The sequence below is a fragment of the Homalodisca vitripennis genome, chromosome X, assembly GCF_021130785.1.
Source record: "Homalodisca vitripennis isolate AUS2020 chromosome X, UT_GWSS_2.1, whole genome shotgun sequence".
NCBI lineage: Eukaryota > Metazoa > Arthropoda > Insecta > Hemiptera > Cicadellidae > Homalodisca > Homalodisca vitripennis.
The window spans coordinates 71,643,232-71,661,234 of NC_060215.1; the positions used below are offsets into that span (position 1 = coordinate 71,643,232).

At 31.8% G+C, this 18,003-nt stretch overlaps 1 protein-coding gene across 2 annotated transcripts in view; it reads right to left on the reverse strand.

Annotated features, from left to right (window-relative positions):
* Positions 1 to 6,741: 6,741 nt before the first annotated feature.
* Positions 6,742 to 18,003, reverse strand: part of LOC124369180 (glycine receptor subunit alpha-2) — a 63,392-nt gene continuing 52,130 nt past the window's right edge. The window contains exons 10-11 of one of the 2 annotated variants that reach the window (XM_046826991.1): positions 17,282 to 17,402; positions 6,742 to 11,982 (exon numbers count right to left, since the gene is read on the reverse strand). In XM_046826991.1, the coding sequence (XP_046682947.1) occupies positions 11,815 to 11,982; positions 17,282 to 17,402 (289 nt within the window). In that variant the 3' untranslated portion in view covers positions 6,742 to 11,814. Of the gene's footprint in view, positions 11,986 to 17,281; positions 17,403 to 18,003 lie in introns of both variants that reach the window. The other variant, XM_046826990.1, reaches the window with a different exon arrangement.

Consider the following 18,003-nt stretch of genomic DNA (forward strand, 5'->3'; position numbering starts at 1 on the left):
TCCCCTATCTATTATAATTTGCCAAATTGTAGCTGCACCACGTAGCCATGTCACTTACCTCCTTACAATAGCCAGCAGCCTCCTCCTCACAGGTGTCAGTAAATATAGGGTTGTCAGAAGTCAGGTCAGCATCCATTGTTCTTAAATATTTAACAATGATTCTTGTTTGGGAACTCGTGGTTAGGATTTTCCCCTAGGTATGGCAGGCATGGATGCCTGTTGGATCATGAAATCATGGATATCCATGCAAAAAACCTCACTGACATCATTAACTATCTCGATAGCATAAGAATCACATTTCCACATTTCCTTTACCATTCACCATCAGTACCACATTCACATTTCCCTTTATACCGTACTAGAATGTTCAAGGTTTGTGTAAATTATCGATGCTCAGAGAGCTAGCTACTTAGTGTAAAATAAAACAAAAAGTATTTATATATTTTTTAGAATGGAGTTTAAACGTTTCAATTGTATTATATTACTAATAAGAAAACAAAAAATAGAACAATAAGCATGATTTATTACACACACACACACACACACACACACACACACACACACACACACACACACACACACACACACACACACACACACACACACACACACACACACACACACACACACACCACACACACACACACACACACACACACACACACACACACACACACACACACACACACACACACACACACACACACACACACACACACACACACACAATAAAAGAAATAAAAATATTTCTAAGTAATTTCAAATATGGTTTACATACACTTTACAGTTAAGACGGAATACATGCGTGTACTATTTATTTGTGTTTTTGATTAAACATAAATTAATCATAAACATGGTGTTCAATACAATTCAAGGATTGACGCTAGTTGTGTCAGCATCATTTCCAGATATCTAGTGGTTCTACTTTATGATTGAATTATTAACATATTCTTTTTTAATAAGCTCATTGAATTACTGCTGTGACCATACAGTTCATTATTTTTATAATTTTTATCAAATGAACTGAAACTTCCTCAATAATAATGTTATAATTATAAGCAAAACCTCATAAACCCAGGGTGAGTTTCATGGGCGGGCAACAGAATCAAACGGAGCAATTACTTCAGTACAGATATAATCAACGTGGCCAATGAATATGATTCGGTATTCATTATCTTGGCTTATAACAACTATTCTGACCTTTGGTTTTTGCATTTTTATTCAACCTGTATGTATGGAATTCATTGTGCATGTTATTAGTTTTTAAGCGTATGCTAGATGCATGCTAAGAACCCTTGTAGAAAATACAACTGTGAATAGCATATTACTGGGCTTATATATATATATATATATATATATATATATATATATATATATATATAATGCTAATCCATGTTTATGTATAACACATTCCGCATTTGTAATGGATGTACTTTAATATCATCAGAATTGTCCTATCCATACAGCGTCAAAATTTTGCAATTAAGGATTTTTAGAGGATAAATGCGCCATAACGGTTGAACAAGGGTGCTTTGCTTATCTTAGTATATTTAACTGTCTCCCTTGTGCAAAGTACGCTTAACTCTCGTTCTCTATGAACTCCACGATCAAGAATTCTCCCAAGATTAGTTCAGAATTCTGCAAAATCCCTGGATCTAAATGTCAAATCCTACGATAAATGACTATCGTACATTGGCAAGGTTCTCAAGAGACCAATCTCACAAAAAACAATACAATTAGACGACAACAGATCGCCCTGTTTTGTGATGTATCATGGTCGATGCGACAGCCTACGCTGTCACAATTCTATTTTAGGGCCTCGCCAGGCACTCTTACAGCTCATTCGGAATTCTGACTCTTCAAAACCGTTGTCTAATAAACCTAGTAAATCAACCCATATCACCTTCATGAAATTTAAAAATACGAAGCTGAAATATATATTTTCCCTTTCCAGACTTAGCTAGTATGAAGTTTTAATGAGATCCTAAGTTTACCGCAGTAAAAATATTTTTAAATAATGAAAATTAGTTACTTGAAATTGAAGAAATGCCCACCGCACTTCATAAACGAGAAAACTTATCGTTTATGTAAAAAGTATTCTACGCAGCAATCGTTGATGATAATCCATATATGAAACAAATTGGCCATTAATAAATCACATTTCTTTGCTTGTAACGTATCATTCCCTTGATTGCCATAATTACGCAATATCATTTAAATGTCATCTTGAAATAAAATATGATAGTATGATCAGGATTGAGACCGAGTATAGAAAGAGAAACGAGAAATTCACCATGATAAATACATTAACCTGTATCATTTACCTTCTATCATATCGTCATACAGCCCCGTTTTCTTACATTGTATACATCAGTATCCTATTCAAAACTAAACGAAACGTCCTTCCGCTCATTTTAGTATCTTAGTTAAACACGAAATATGATACCAGTACACACACACACACACACACACACACATAACTTTTTTTGCGGTGATACATTTCGATCTCAATTTTCGATGTGAATTTTAGTTAATAGTTTAATGAATGTGTACTTTTACACACGGTTAAGAGTACAATGTGGCAAAGCACGAAAATGTATATTTATCCATTTTACTCCATAACTAAAAGCTGGAATTTAACGGAACATGCTGTTTATGTGACATTTAACTTTATTATTCTAACTAATGGCACAAAGTTAAGTTTTTAAATACTTTGGTTGCCATGTTGGTTGAGATGTACACACTACAGTGTAAAGCCATGACAGAATTGACTCCCGAATGCATATTTTAGGATTTAAAGTCTTATGTGTTACACCTCAAGAGGAAATATATAGTAAGCCGCAATGTAGTTAACCGGCTCAGTATTTTTAACTATCGATGTCATAGTCTCGGCACTCTGCAATTAATTTTAAATTTCTTGCAATATGTCACGTATCGCTCACTACTAAACCGTTTAAGTGTGTACGAGAAGAAAAGCCTTGGTGATCCATGTCATGGCTACGCCCCGAGCCCCCGTAGTCGAGCCGAACTCATTGTCCGTATGTCTGCCGCTGCCAGGCTGTCTTGGCTGGCTGGCTGGCGTGGCGTACTATGACCGTGATCCTTCCTGGGAACCTTTCACTATACGACCCTCGCTACGATCAAGGCCCACATGCCAACCGCAAAAACGTCCAACGAGAACAAATTTCTGAGGGGACATATTGTGTTGACTAGGAAGATGGAACGGAAGTGAGCGGCAGAAAAAGGAGCCAACACTACGAAATCACCCATGACAAATTCCTCAATCTCCAATATTTAGGCAATCCTTCAAAACGTTACTTCCTATTTAGGTCTTAAGAAAGTCATACATGTTTAGCTACGTGAAGAGCAAGTACATTAAGCTACAGAAAGGTTACTTAATCTAGCTCAACTTCTCATAACACATTTGTTAAAGATTTTCATATATGAAATCTATAGCACGCAAATTTACTTATTTCCAACAACTATCGTACCTGAAACTTCAACAGATTCGTGATTATCTCCCCTCGACACTCAACCACCGAGTTAGTCCCATAGTTACCTTTAGGGTAACTTCTCTGCTCGCCATTCATTTCCACCGTTCACCAGTTTTCAATAGATCGTTCACTGTACATCACATACACTACCAAGTCATTGACAACCATTCGGAAGCGAACAAGGTTCTGGACGTATCTGATATTGACAGGAGGGGGAGGTCCATAAACGACAAGCTTGAATAGTGAACTATCTATTGAAAACTGATGAACGTTGAATATGAATAGCGAGCAGAACAGTTTCCTTAGGGAAGTATACTTAGGTGAAGGTCATGGTGCGTGAAATGAATGGTTGAATGAGTGACGTTTTATAATGTTATAATTTGGTTTGATAGACGATTTGGTTGGTTAACTGAATATATTTAAGTTATGAATGTATTGTATAATGGTGACACAGCACATACATGTAAATCTTAGTTTAGAATGTTTGCTTGATTTGTTTCGTTATGTTCTATAATTGTAACTTAATATTACTAGTATTGTTATATTTGTTACATATAATCTTTAAGTTAATTGAAAGAGACAGCTTAAACAGTTGTAACTCCGCCTAAATAATTCAAACAATTTCATTTTAATTTGATTTAAAATCAATGTGTTGAGATTGTATTAAGCAATGAATTTGGAATGTTTAAAGCATACGTCACTCTGTTATGTAACAATATATACTCGTATATGTATTATTGTCTACAAGATTTTAAAGGTAGAGTGTTAGTTTTAATTTCTTGACTACTAAAGATTGTTAACGAAGTATAAAAGCGTATTTGATCTGAATGTTTTTTAAATGAAGAATATTTTGATTCAATTAATAATATATTATAGAAATGTTTACAGCTTTTTGTAAAAAACATCTTAAATAGGTACAGAAATTTTAAAACTTGTGGCAGTAAGTAAAACAAAGCCGTACGTGTAAAACAATTATAAAGTTCCAGAGAAGACTTGTTGCAAACAGAAGCATCGTAAAATTTAAAAAGCCTGTGAACCAACGCATTCTCACCATTATAGAGCACTTCCTCAAACTTAAATGTTCTAATGTTCGTTCAAATTTTCGCCTATTCAAATGAAGCTTTACGTTCCAATCAAAATGTACATTGGAAAGCCGTTGGCCAAAATGTATATTGACGGTGTAAGGCAAGTGACACGTTTGTTTGTAGCGACAAGAACGCTAACTGTGAAAGGTTTCATAAGTTTATAAACATCTTCGTCGCAGATCTTCGTCGTTATGAATGCGGCAACAATATACACACAATGTACTACTGGTCTAAGGCGTCGGATTCCAATCGGCGTTTTAGTTAGAGTCCAGGTTCAAAACTGTCTGAAATGTCCCAGGCTATATGGTCTGCGAATAATGTTTAAACAGCCAAATCCAGCATACCTCGATTCACAACTTCTCATAACGGTAAGTTTCTAACTGTTTTTGAAATTTCAAAACAGTACTTGAATGTAAGTAATTTAATCAAGGCTTAATATATTCTGATATTAAAAATGTTATTACATCACTAATGGACTCAACATTAATTGATTCCGTGAGTGGATCTTGATCATTTAGTACTCTGTTGTACATGTTTATTTTATTATGTGATGTATTGTAAAGCTATATTAACTCCTGTTAAGGCACGATTAAAGCCAAGTCTTAAATAATGTCCATACACAAATGTTATGAGTGCCATAAAATTTATTTCGAATAACTCAATTACACAATTATTTATATTTTATTTAAAAGTATCTATCTACTGTACCAGAAGAGAAGAGAAACCAACTCAAAATGTGTAAATAGTAACCCTCATTTTATGACCAACCAAATGAAAAAATGAGAAAAAATCCAATTCTGTTGAAATACACGTTTCACTAATTTTAATTAAAAGTATATGTTATGTTACGTATTTGAATAATAAGCACCGCTTTTCCAGGAAAGATAAATGTATAATTAATATTACTATAAATTTATTGGCATGGCGATAGTTTTAGAAACATTTCATACACATTTTGACAGATGTGGATTAGAAGAGTAGTTTACATCACGTTATTATAAATTCACTTATTAAACCTACTATTGATATATTACAAACAATGTTTAATAAAACAACGCAGTCGAACCATTTTAGATTTGTAATATTATACTGACATCTCTCAAGCCCATGATTACAGTAACAGTATACTACATAAAAATACACAAAATAAAGGTAATAAACATATGAAATGGATTTAGGACACATCTTACAATAGCATATGTGGTTGGTAAAATATTCATGAATACAATTTAGGTGGGATTTCGTAAATTTAAATATTTTCTAAATATAAGACTTGTACTACAACTCGTTTAATATTTAATAACTTTTAAGGCCTTCTATATAGACCATTAAAGTTTGTAATTTTTATAGCATTATTTTGTTTCCAAATTAAAAATTTCCATATTATTATCAAGTTCTTAATACGAATGATTTTATGTAGTTAAATTTTATTTCATGCCAGATTAATTATTTGATTTTAGAGCTTTGTTCTCTAAATCTAGGCTTCGATAAATTGGACCAATGTAATTTTAATCACATTTATTGCAGTTTAATTTATATATTTCTGATTTTAGAAATTTTCCCAATTTCTGTTAAGGATTTACTTATGTTTTTAATATTTGGATTAATTTGTAACGGTTTTTTAGTTTTATAACTTTTGTTTAATTTTGTGCTGTGTGGTACACAAATACATTCTTTTTGTTTCATTTTCCGAACTATACTTATTTATTACTTTTGCTTTGCTTTTCTTTTTCGACATTAAGTCCATTATTTTAGGACTCCATATTTTGCTGCCAAAAATGTATTTTGTTCTGCATTATAAGGTTTTTCATTCATAGGACTATTTATGAGTCTCTGGGTACCATTGAGTGATATTAAATATAATATTCAACAACTAGAATTTCTCATAGCTGCAATTTATATGCGAATTTATAAACGTATATATATATATATATATAATATTTTTGTTTTGAAAAATGTTATAGTTTACGTATATTTAATTATTTAATTTAGTTTCTAGTGTTCTTTAGTTACAAGATACTGTTGGAAACTTTCCTAAATGATCATTTTCCATTGTTTAAATTAATGCAGGAAGTGTATTTTGATTATACCCTGTAGACTTAAAAATATATCATATTCACATTATTCATAACACAGGAGGATAAAAATACGCACAGTTTGTAAGCAATTGATTTATTTTTGACATTTACAAAATGTTATTAATTAACAGAGGATAATAACTCATCAAAGGTCCTGTAAATCTTACATGTATTCATGTTCTTTATTTTAATAACACATCAAGCACCTTTTGCTTGCATTTTGTAGGTAAACTCTCTTGATACACTGATTAAAATGGAATTCCAGTTACAACTATTGCAATTAAAAATTTAAAATATGTACTATACTTGTAGTAAATTCGTATGTTATTTCTAGGTGTTTCCAGCGATCAAAGTGCATTAAGCTGTGATTATGATTGGAAGTAGCCCAAAACTATCAAATTCCAATGCAAAATCCAAAGGAAATAGTTATTTAGGACAATATTAGAAATTCTACAGCTGATTATACAATACAGTATTCCCCAATCAGGAGAAAATATGGGTATGAAGAAGAACCCTTGAGATGATAAGAATAATTATTTTGTATACAAGAGCCTATTTTGTTGTGCCCTCACAAATAATGGCCATATATTTGCGTTTTAGTTATCAGTAAAATTTACTGATCCAACTTAAAATATTTGGTAACAATAAGGACTAATATAACAGACTACATTATATAGTATTATACCCTACAATCCCAATCGTGAGTGAAATTATGGATACGCCTTTAGTCGAAGGCTATAATTTCAGCCTATTTCGTCTTATCATCAGAATTCGAAGCCACTTACTCAAATTGTAAATAATTCGGCTCCAAATATTTTAAAGCTCTTATAGTCTTTATACGGTGTAAATTTCAACTCCTAATAATAAGGCGTTGTAAATATTTTAGTATAGGCGTTGTATATTTTTGTACTGGTTTCGACTTATATATTGATATTACACATTCATTTTAGCTAAGTTCAATAACTTTAATTTCTAAATTAGCATCCATTTAAATATTTAACGTTTTTTAATCTTATAAAGCCAAAAATATTACAATAAACGACTTTATATTGTATATGTAGAATGCCTTGACTTAAATATTATAACAATCAATAAATTTATATACATTAAATTACAAATACTTACCTGTTGTTTTACACAGTATATAAGAAACTATGTTACTTAATTATACATCTCAGTTTTGTTTATTTAGTAAATTTATATAACTTATAAACACATTTATAGAAATAAATGTGTTTATTTATTTTAAATCGGACACATTGAATTCAATTACTGATATTAACAAATTATTAACAAAATATCGATAACTAATTGAAGAAAGCTTGACAAGTAAAGACACATTACTTTCCTCAAGAGTTACTAGACAGCACATCGTTAAGTGTTGACATATAAGAGTCTAATCTAAAATCAAAGTCAATAATCTCAAGTTTAGCATACAAAAATGAACTTTTGATGTCAAAGGAGTATTTTGGTAACCTTTGGCAGAAAAAATGCTTATTTTGGTCAGAAAGTGACAAAACACTTAATTAAACATTGAAACTGGACCTACAAGCATGCAATACCAGTTCGGAAATATACTAGTAGTAATAATTCATTATCAGGTTACCTGAAATTTCCTTCATGTCGTTATAAAACGGTTACTCATAATAAATACGTGAAATTAAATATAAATTTCCTCCAGCTCGATAACATTACACTCCCCTGATCTCAGACTGATCTAACTTTGAACCCCACGAACATCTGTTTCATCTGAATGAAAGGTTTCCAATGATTATTTAATACTTTTCAATAAAATACCTATGTACTCCAACAATAGTTATACAATTTTAGATTATGTTATCATAAAATAAATTACTGACACTACGGTTAATTAATCTCCTTCCAGAACATTTGCTCAAGGACTGGAAGGGTTTGATATAATTTTTCCTTATCGACTATGTTCTACCGAGTTTATGTAGAGAAATTTTAGACGGCAGATAGGAACCTTGTATTATTTCTACGCGTGTTAAGATTGAAAAATACCTAAAATAATATTATAAAACAAATGTATTAAAAATCCTAACCCAAAAGGGGATTACAACTCATAATGGAATTATACAATGAACGGTTATCTCTTTCATCTATATAATAGGTAATTTTTATATTGCACCAGTTGAAAGAGTATAATTAAACATAGTGTGTGTGTTTTTTAATGAAATCTATTCCTAAGGAAGTTTTTGGATAACAGTTGATTGCTACATCTCATTCCCACCAATAAGCGTGGTAGTTTCAGTCACGTGATCTGTTTCTGCTGCTGGCAGCTGGCCGTTGTGAGTGTTGTTTGGTTACGTCGCATTTATGGAGTAGTGGTGTCGGTTATAGCCTACTATTATTAATAATTAAAAACAGAGATCGTGAGGAAACAAAGGAGTCATCAGAGACCATTGTCTAGGAATAGGATTCTATCGGTGAAGAAACAAGTTTTGTTCAATAATAACCATTCCGTAGGACTATTTATCTCTTTTACGATGTATTGTTTATTTTTATCCGTCATAAACCACAGAATCATAACCTAAACTAATCATATTATTTTATAAATAAAGATACATCTTATACTGTTTTGCTCATTATATCCACATGTGATTAAAGTTACATGCTATGAGAGTATTCAACCGATTGCAGAAATGTGGAATCTTTCTTGCTTCTGGCCAGTAATCCGTATATTCACAGCAAGGATTTTAAAAAGGTGCGGAAACCTGAAGCAATCGAAAAACTTCGGATCATAGTTTAAATTCGAGCTTCCTTTAATTGCTTGAATATAAAAAGTATAACAAATAAATAAACATTTTTATTGTTTGCGTACACCCATTTTGTTGAAATAGGCTTTTCTTTTAGATCGTCTCTTGGTAATCGTTAAAGATTGCTATAAAACAATTACAAAACTATTTGTATAGGCCATTGAAATGCCACTGGTAACAGTATAGTCTTAAAGCACGGAAATTAGATTTCTAATATAAATATAAGAGAAAACAGATTCAAAATATAAAAAAATATGATCGCTTTGAAAAGTCTACAATGTTTGTTCTAGTTATGTCTAGTCCCTTAGTCCTTTATAATAATTTGAAATAAAATATCTACTTGAAAGTAGGGGATAACACATTCCAAATCACTTCAGGAGCGGTATAACCAATATTAATTAGAACAAGTTTAAAAAAAACTAAATCCTTGAATCTCTCACTAATTAGATGAATTTGACCTGGTAAAAGTGACAATTTGGCTACTTATGGGGTACAGGTTCCATAATTCATAATTTAATGTTTTTTATTATTAAAAACGTTCTAGCGAAATGTAACAATACAGTTTAATTTTTATATTGAACTAAAACTATTTTTTATAAAAATAGAACATTGATTTCGAAAACCATGATGAATGTAAAGATATTTGTTATTGTATGGAAATAAGTAAAAGTAAATAGAAATGATCTTTGATGTATTTATAATTAATTTAGACTACAAATTGCCAACAGCGGTTTTGGCTTCGTGCGTAGGTACAGTAAAATACTGAACTAATAATGAGTGAAATGATTCCATGTAATATATTAATACCACATACAAACGAACGGCACATATGGCGCTGATACTTTCACACTTGTTGTGTAGTATTTTACATTTCTACGATATTATTCCTGTAAAAGGATATAATTTTCTTATATTGTTTGGCCAAAGCTATCTAAGTTGAAAATATTTTTATCGTGATATAAAATCAATAAACGAAACTATGCCACGTGTTTATGGAACAAGGAAGAGACAGAAATAGTATATAAGAGACAAACTGTAATTTATTATATTATTATATTTATTATTATAATTTATTAAGCAGTATCACAATTTTAAATTTTCACTAAATTTCATAAAATATTCAAATGAGATTCACTTCACCAAAAAGTAGGGCAGGGGGCATCTTGAAAATTTAAATCGCATGACCCATCAAGCGAAACCTCAAATTAAATATCTTGTTGATACAAACACAACGACAACAAGAACACCGATGTCTGGAATTTCTGTTCAAAAATGGATACTCTTTGAACAAAAGTACAACTCTTAACTTCAATGGTACACAATATAGGATGGGGTCATTGTAGAACCAAATGATCACCATTTTATATCAAGTGAGGATTGAAGAAGTAGGTAAAATTTTAACAGTAGCCTCATCATGTGACATAATTTTAAAGGGTTTAGAAGACGGTACCCATTTTAAGCATTGTAGTCAGGACTTGGGTTTCTTGATGTTGGATTTGTATTATTATGGACAATAATTTGACATATCACGTGATTTAAAACAATGTCATCTAATTTAAAACTTTTTGTTGGACACTAATCCCTAATTGGGGTTGTGAGAGGTACTTTAAACTCATCTTAAATGTAAATATATGGAAGTACATATTCCTAAATTATATTAGACATTTTTTTAATAAAATAAGAAAAATATTAAATGAAAACTATGAGACTTTTAGTCTTATACCTAACAACAGGTTTTAGATTCTTTGTCTCATATTTACTTTGTTTATTTCAAAACTATTACATAGCCTACGTATGTTTTTAAATTGTATTAATTAAATATATAAACCACATCTTTATTCATTGTAGTTTTTGTATTTCATAGGTTTTTTTACTATTCTAATTTTAATTCAACTCTCCTTTATCAAATTATGGATACAATTAGAAAAACTGGAACATTACATCTTAAATTTGTAAAACTTATCTTTATGTTTCTTTAAAAGTAAGTAATGATATGAAGTACAGTGAAACAAAACAGCATGTTTGTTTACCCAAGTAACGTTATTTCATGCACGCACGCACCCATGCAATATTTAACCTATATAAAGTTGTACGATCGACTTACCACTTATAATGACTTATCTAATTACAAAGGGTTAAGTTCAATATAGTCTATATAATTTTATCAATACAAAATTGAATGCAATCAAGCACTTTCGACTAAGCACAATATATATTAAAAAAACTTTTAATTCCTTAATTGTTAACAGTAAAATTAAGTGTAGCGTGATAAAAGCGTCCTATGTACATAAAATTGTTACCATCTAATATATGGTAGTACGAGTGGCATAATACAAAATATTTACATTGAAACGATTTAATTAGGACGACTTGAACGATTTTACAAGAACTCAGCGAACTTGACCCAGTAGGAACAATTGAGAATGAAGAACAGAAGTGGGAAGAAAACTCGAGAGAAACGATCAATGTTGATGGCTCTGGAGCGGTTCCGTTGGGCTTGAGAGGGTCGAGGTGGGACAGGCGGCTGACCGGTGAGCAGACGTGCGTTCTGCTGGACAATAATTAACAAGCACATTGAAATCGTAAAAATACGTGTTCGTTTATATGCGGTACTGATTGCTCTAGAGCGGTTCCGTTGGGCTTGAGAGGGTTGAGGCGGCTAATCGGTGAGCAGACGGGATCTGCTGGACATTATTTTAGAATGACATAGAAATTATAAAAATATTATATTGTGAGCAATTTTTTTACTGGATGTTCGAATACCCCACCCCTATCTTAGCTTTTGTACGATTAAGAATTTTCGAAACTCATTTGGGTGATGATCCAAAAACATCACCTGAGGTCTTTTTGACGCATTTCACTGCTAAAAAATTGCCCTCTCCTCCAAAATTTCTTTTGAGGGTAACTCAAACATTTTTAATGTTATGATCCATTTAATAATACCTAAAATTAATAGTATTGGTCAGACAAAACGAAATATCATAAACAATCCATTTTTTATAACTATATCCAAAATATACACCATTGGAATAAGGGTAAATGCTTATTTCAGTGCATCTTTAAAGTACGATGAAGTCAATTTAAAACCCTGCAACTATCGTCATTATTCTTCTTTTACCATATCCTACAGTCATACGCCGATGTTGCTATTCCAAAAATCTTATAACTTCTCAAAAATAAGATTTTTGTAGTTTTAGTGTCCAGTTTTAGTTAGAATACTGCTTTCTGTCAGAAAAGGACAGAGTTGTCAGAAATTTGTTTTTGTGATGTTAGTGGTTTTGACTCATTAGAGTAAATACCTCCAAAACCAGGAACATTGGAAACTGCATAGCACCCCCTTAGCTCAAATTTTGTATAGTCTATATATCTGATTGCTTGTTCTATACAAAAAAAAAGTCTTTTGTTTGAGCAATTTACAGTTGTTCGAGATCTTTTCGTTTTACTTGAATAAACACCTCTATCATCAAAAACAATCTACACAAAAAATGCATTTTAATATGATTTAAATGCGTCACAAGATGAGTTTCGATTGCTTATTTGTTGATTGTCTATTCAAACTCTGAAAATAAAATAGAATTTTCTCAAATTTTTCTTTGAAGTGATAACCGTCATTATCTGGTTATACTTAAAACTTATTCGCCATCGTTTTACCTTATTTTTGAATCCTTATTTTTAGTTGTTTGATTGATTTGCATAGATGCCTAAGGAGAGGTGAGTAGTTCTGGTCACGCCATAATACTGATAATGTAAGAACCGAGAGCCAAATCACTCTATATTTTTCTAATAAAGAAGTTGATCATCAGCCACGTAAGTTTTGGTGAAGGTCAAAACCTCCCTCATCAACCTCCCTGGTCATAACCTCCCAAGGTTATCGAAAGGGTTAAGAATATGAATCGATCATATGTTTCTCAAGTTACATTTTTCCAAGATTGTTACACAAAACCGATCGTCAGATGCAAATAAAAGTCTGATCACCAAACTTTTGAGATTGAAAGTTGCTACTTATATCGTATTAAGTTGCTTTATCGTATATAAAGCCTAAATCCGGAGGCCTAAATCCGCGAAAACCCCTAGTTTTATCCTCTCTAAGAACTACTGAAAATGTAAAATGATTATTACATACGTTCATGGTTCATAAATTAATATGAGTATCAAGAGAAGAGGCACGAATCCGAGGGAGAAAATGTAGCAACTAAAAGGCAATCCACGTTACCTATGTTAGATTTAAAGCCATTTTGTAGAACAAGTTCTGATATTTTACTAATTTTATTTTACACTATACATAAATAGAGAGGAATTTAATACACACTCAATCAAAATGTGCCTTATGTGTAAAGTATAAATAATTTCGAAAAGAATATGGCGTTAATTATGATAATTTATTATGTTGTTACTTAATAATTATTATTTATTGTATGAAAACTAATTGGTGCATTACATTGGAAACATCCGAGATTTTCATATTACCAATTAACAAATATTTATTCATACTGCATGGATATGAATAAATATTTTTTAATTTAAATTTTATTAACGAAATGTGTGTCACGGTAATTCACACTTTACACCGAAAACGGGGTTTCACGCCAATTAACTGTGTATGTTTCTGCTTCAGACTCGTCCATCTAGTGATCCACTTCGTACACCAACAGAAGTTTCAGACGAACTTTGAATTTCTTTAAATTGTTCAGTATGTTCAGTAAGTTGTGTTCTATAAGCAGTGAGATATTTACATGTAACATCAAAATATCCCCGAAAATTGTCGGAATCGGTCAAAAGTACGTCTGTTGGGTTTATTCAGCATTCAGTGTATGGCACACTGTTAACCCAATGATCGCCAGTTCGGTCCCGGCGGTGGTCTATCACTCAGGTTCTCTCCTTTTTATAGCGTAACTTTAATTGACTAACGCAGTAGGAGCGGGCCAGTCGAAAGTTACGAAAAAAGAAAGAAGGAAAAAACACCACCCTGTAAACATATATATGGGATTATAATGCTAATTTTCGTGCGTTGTGAAACACGCCAAAGTGGCGAAATCTATTGCGAGAATTTGTGTAGTTTTCCGTGTTCTAGCTGGACGGTTACATTGCGTAAGTTTTAAAACTACTTCTTATCGAGCACTTATGGTACAAGGGAATACTTTTAAACAAAGAGTAATATAAGTTTCATAGTTATCTCCGCCAGATAACTATGAAACACAACAAAACGCAACAAATTCGTAACAAATTGATATGTGAGTATATATCTTGAAATCGATTAAAACTTTATAAATAAGAGTCCTTTGGAATACGTTGATAGTGTATTTGTGGAAAGCGGACATGAAATAGAAATATCAAAATATTCATCCTTAAGACGAAAACAATTAAAACTTATGTAAAGACGAGTTCTTAAAACTCCACCTTATGTATATCTCAAGCCTGAGAGAAAACTTCGTGCACACAAATTTCCAATTCTTGGCCATCGTCACTCAAAATACAGTTATCAGGCAGTGAAAAGAGAAAGTTCGCGTGTTTTTTATCTATATCTATGACACAGGTATAACTGATTCCAATAAGTTTTTGTATTATATTCTTCTAAAATTTCGTTTTTACTGTTGAACAGGGTTTGTAGTCAAGTGTACTTCAGTCGAAATTTGTGGTTTTCACAATTTGAAACTTTTAAGTAATATTTATACTTGTTCTAATGATAAATTTTATTTTTCGATAGTACACTGAAACATCAAATCGTATTAATAGTATGCACTGAATGGACGAAACGTATGGGATTGGAGATCTCTGTTGTAGTAATAAATACTAAATATTGCAGAAAATTACTTATAAGTTTATTTATGGTACATAAAACCTAAAAGCACACCTACAATTTAATATTTTAAAATAAAATATTACTTGTCACGTTGCTGCCAAAATAGAGAAATAATGAATTCAAATTATATCTGGAGGATGGGAATGGTGGTTTCAATGTTCTTTGGAATTAAGCTCACGACCACTCAATAAAACTTTTAAATGATTTCACTGCACGTTGATGTTAACTCAGACACCGCGACGTCAGCTTCTTGGCTCGATATTGCAACTGTAGTTACAAAAGGAAAATTAGATCAAAGTAGTACTAAAAAAATAATCGGCCTAGGACTCAAAACTCGCGGACAAGGCGCGCGAAGAATTGCTCGGCAGCAAGAGCTTCAGCTACGAAGATGACAAGAAAAAATTACTACGCGTGCCAATTAGGTTATTAATCCACCAAGAATTTATTTCCAATAACATCTGAAAAAATAGCACTAACCAGTAATGAGTAATAAGGTTGCGAATGCATATATATGAATATATTTTATATTGACTTATGTATATATATAAAATATTATATATTGACTTATGTATATATATAAAATATATATATATATGTCATATAAAATTTATTTCTTTACTATACACAAATACGACTTGTTTTCGTTACTTTATGCTTGTAATTGATGGGAGAGTGCCATATTCGAGACCATAGCATCGTAAAGCTTTTGTGATCTCACGTCGCACTCGAGAAGTGCGTGAATAAGTGTGCTTCACTTTCCCCTCTTCCATCACACCCCTCGTTAACAACTTACTGATTTTTCCCACGTTACCGTCAAGTTGAATGTTTTAAGGACTGTTCCATAATATTTCCACGAGGGAAGTTTGCCTAGATGAATGGATGTACGTACCTATTACGTACGTATTAATATACGCATAAAGACTACACAGATGTTGCTAAATTTTTTAAGAAGCAAGCTCACAGCGTTTTGGTTTGAATGCATAATTCAAATATTTGCTGTGTAATTTATGGAGAAATATGGTAATATCGGTACCTTGCAGTAAACAATAAGGCAGGAGGAAATCTACCGGAGAACTTGTATAGCGTTAAAACATATTTTTAACCGTTGCTTTTCAGTTAAATATAAATTTTTCACCCACTGATACCACAATAGTCCAAGTATTAAATGCAATATTAACACCAATAACACTATGAACAATAATCGGTCAGTTGAAAAATTCTGCCCCTTTTTGAATGCAGTAAATCACCAGTAAATTCATATTTTACACTTAAAAATAAAATGCGGCAAACTGTAATTTTCACAATATTTAAATCACTTTGTAAAAGGTACCTTATATTCAAATGCGTTTCTCTACTTTACGTGATGTGAAACAATAAAGCACGGCAAGTCTCCTCCTGAAACCTTAACTAATATAGATCAAGTAAGGCTTTAATTTACATTCAGTTTAAGAAAATTTTAGAGTAGTTGGGTTTATTTATATATTTTTCTCTTTCAACATAATTTAAAATAATTAAACAGGTTTAATCTTAATGTTACTTGTTTTATAAAACTAAATTATCAAAACTATGTTATTTTTTATTATTTTAACAAAATAAAGTAAGAGAACATAATTAATGTTCTGCTGTTGTCGGTGCAGTACAGTATTCACAATTATCTATATTGGAGATGGATTTACTGAGAGTTTCGAAATATAAAACTGATCAATTCTACCCATGATCGTAAGTTATGTAAGTATTAATTTGGTGGTCAGCAATTTTATTGCTATAGCGTGGTTTACAGTTATTTTCCTTACTTGTGTTTCTTCAGTTTTCTTTGATTGATAATTATTGGGTAGGGAACATTAAGAATGTATATGTATATCGCGTTTTCGTAATGAAATGACTAATTGGGGGTCAAATTACTCTTATTTACATTTTATTTTATCTTACTTATTTTAATTATAATCTATTGATTTGTAAGATATCCAGTTTCGTGTAACTTTACTGTTACCAACCATACCTACTGATGAAACCAAAAGATGGATAATCAAAACCATTGATACCGTACCTTAGCAGCCAGATCGAATATCTTGTCGGGCTTGAGCGGTTCTGGGGGTTTCTGGGGCAGATCCGAATCTCCGAGAACGATGTTGACGAGGCAATATTCCATCAGCGCCATAAACACGAACCTGGGCCAGACAATCAGTCAAACAAACGCACAGAAATAGTACTGAACGTGTTGTAATCATATACAGGATGTTAAACAAATTTTCACACGGATTTGATGATTCCCAAACATTTTTAGTACCATTTTTTTCATGCCCGGGGATGGCCCGCAAAGAGTCAGAAAGAAATATGAAATGAGAGCATAGGTCGAGTAGTACATCAAATTAAAGGTCTTTATTAGAAGAGTACAATGCCGCAAAACCGAGCTGAAAAGGTTCACTCTTTAAAAAGAATTACGCTGGTTTAAAGTTTGAAACACATAGTAGGCTCTGTTCTAGATGGTTTAATATTCTTGTGTTGGCTCAAGTTGTGAAAGTTAAAATTAGTAAATGAATACTGGACTTAAGAAATAATTTTAAGGTAGTTGGTGACTATTCATCTAAACCAATGAAGGATGGTCTATAAAGTGTTCGACAAAAAAGTTTAACTGAAACATAGCCTTATAAATTATAAAGATGGACATTAGCAGAGATGAATGATAAAGCGATCAACACTTGTATCAACCTTGTATCAGTTATCATAATAGAAAGTTCTTATTACTTTAAAACTATGTAAATTTACTGA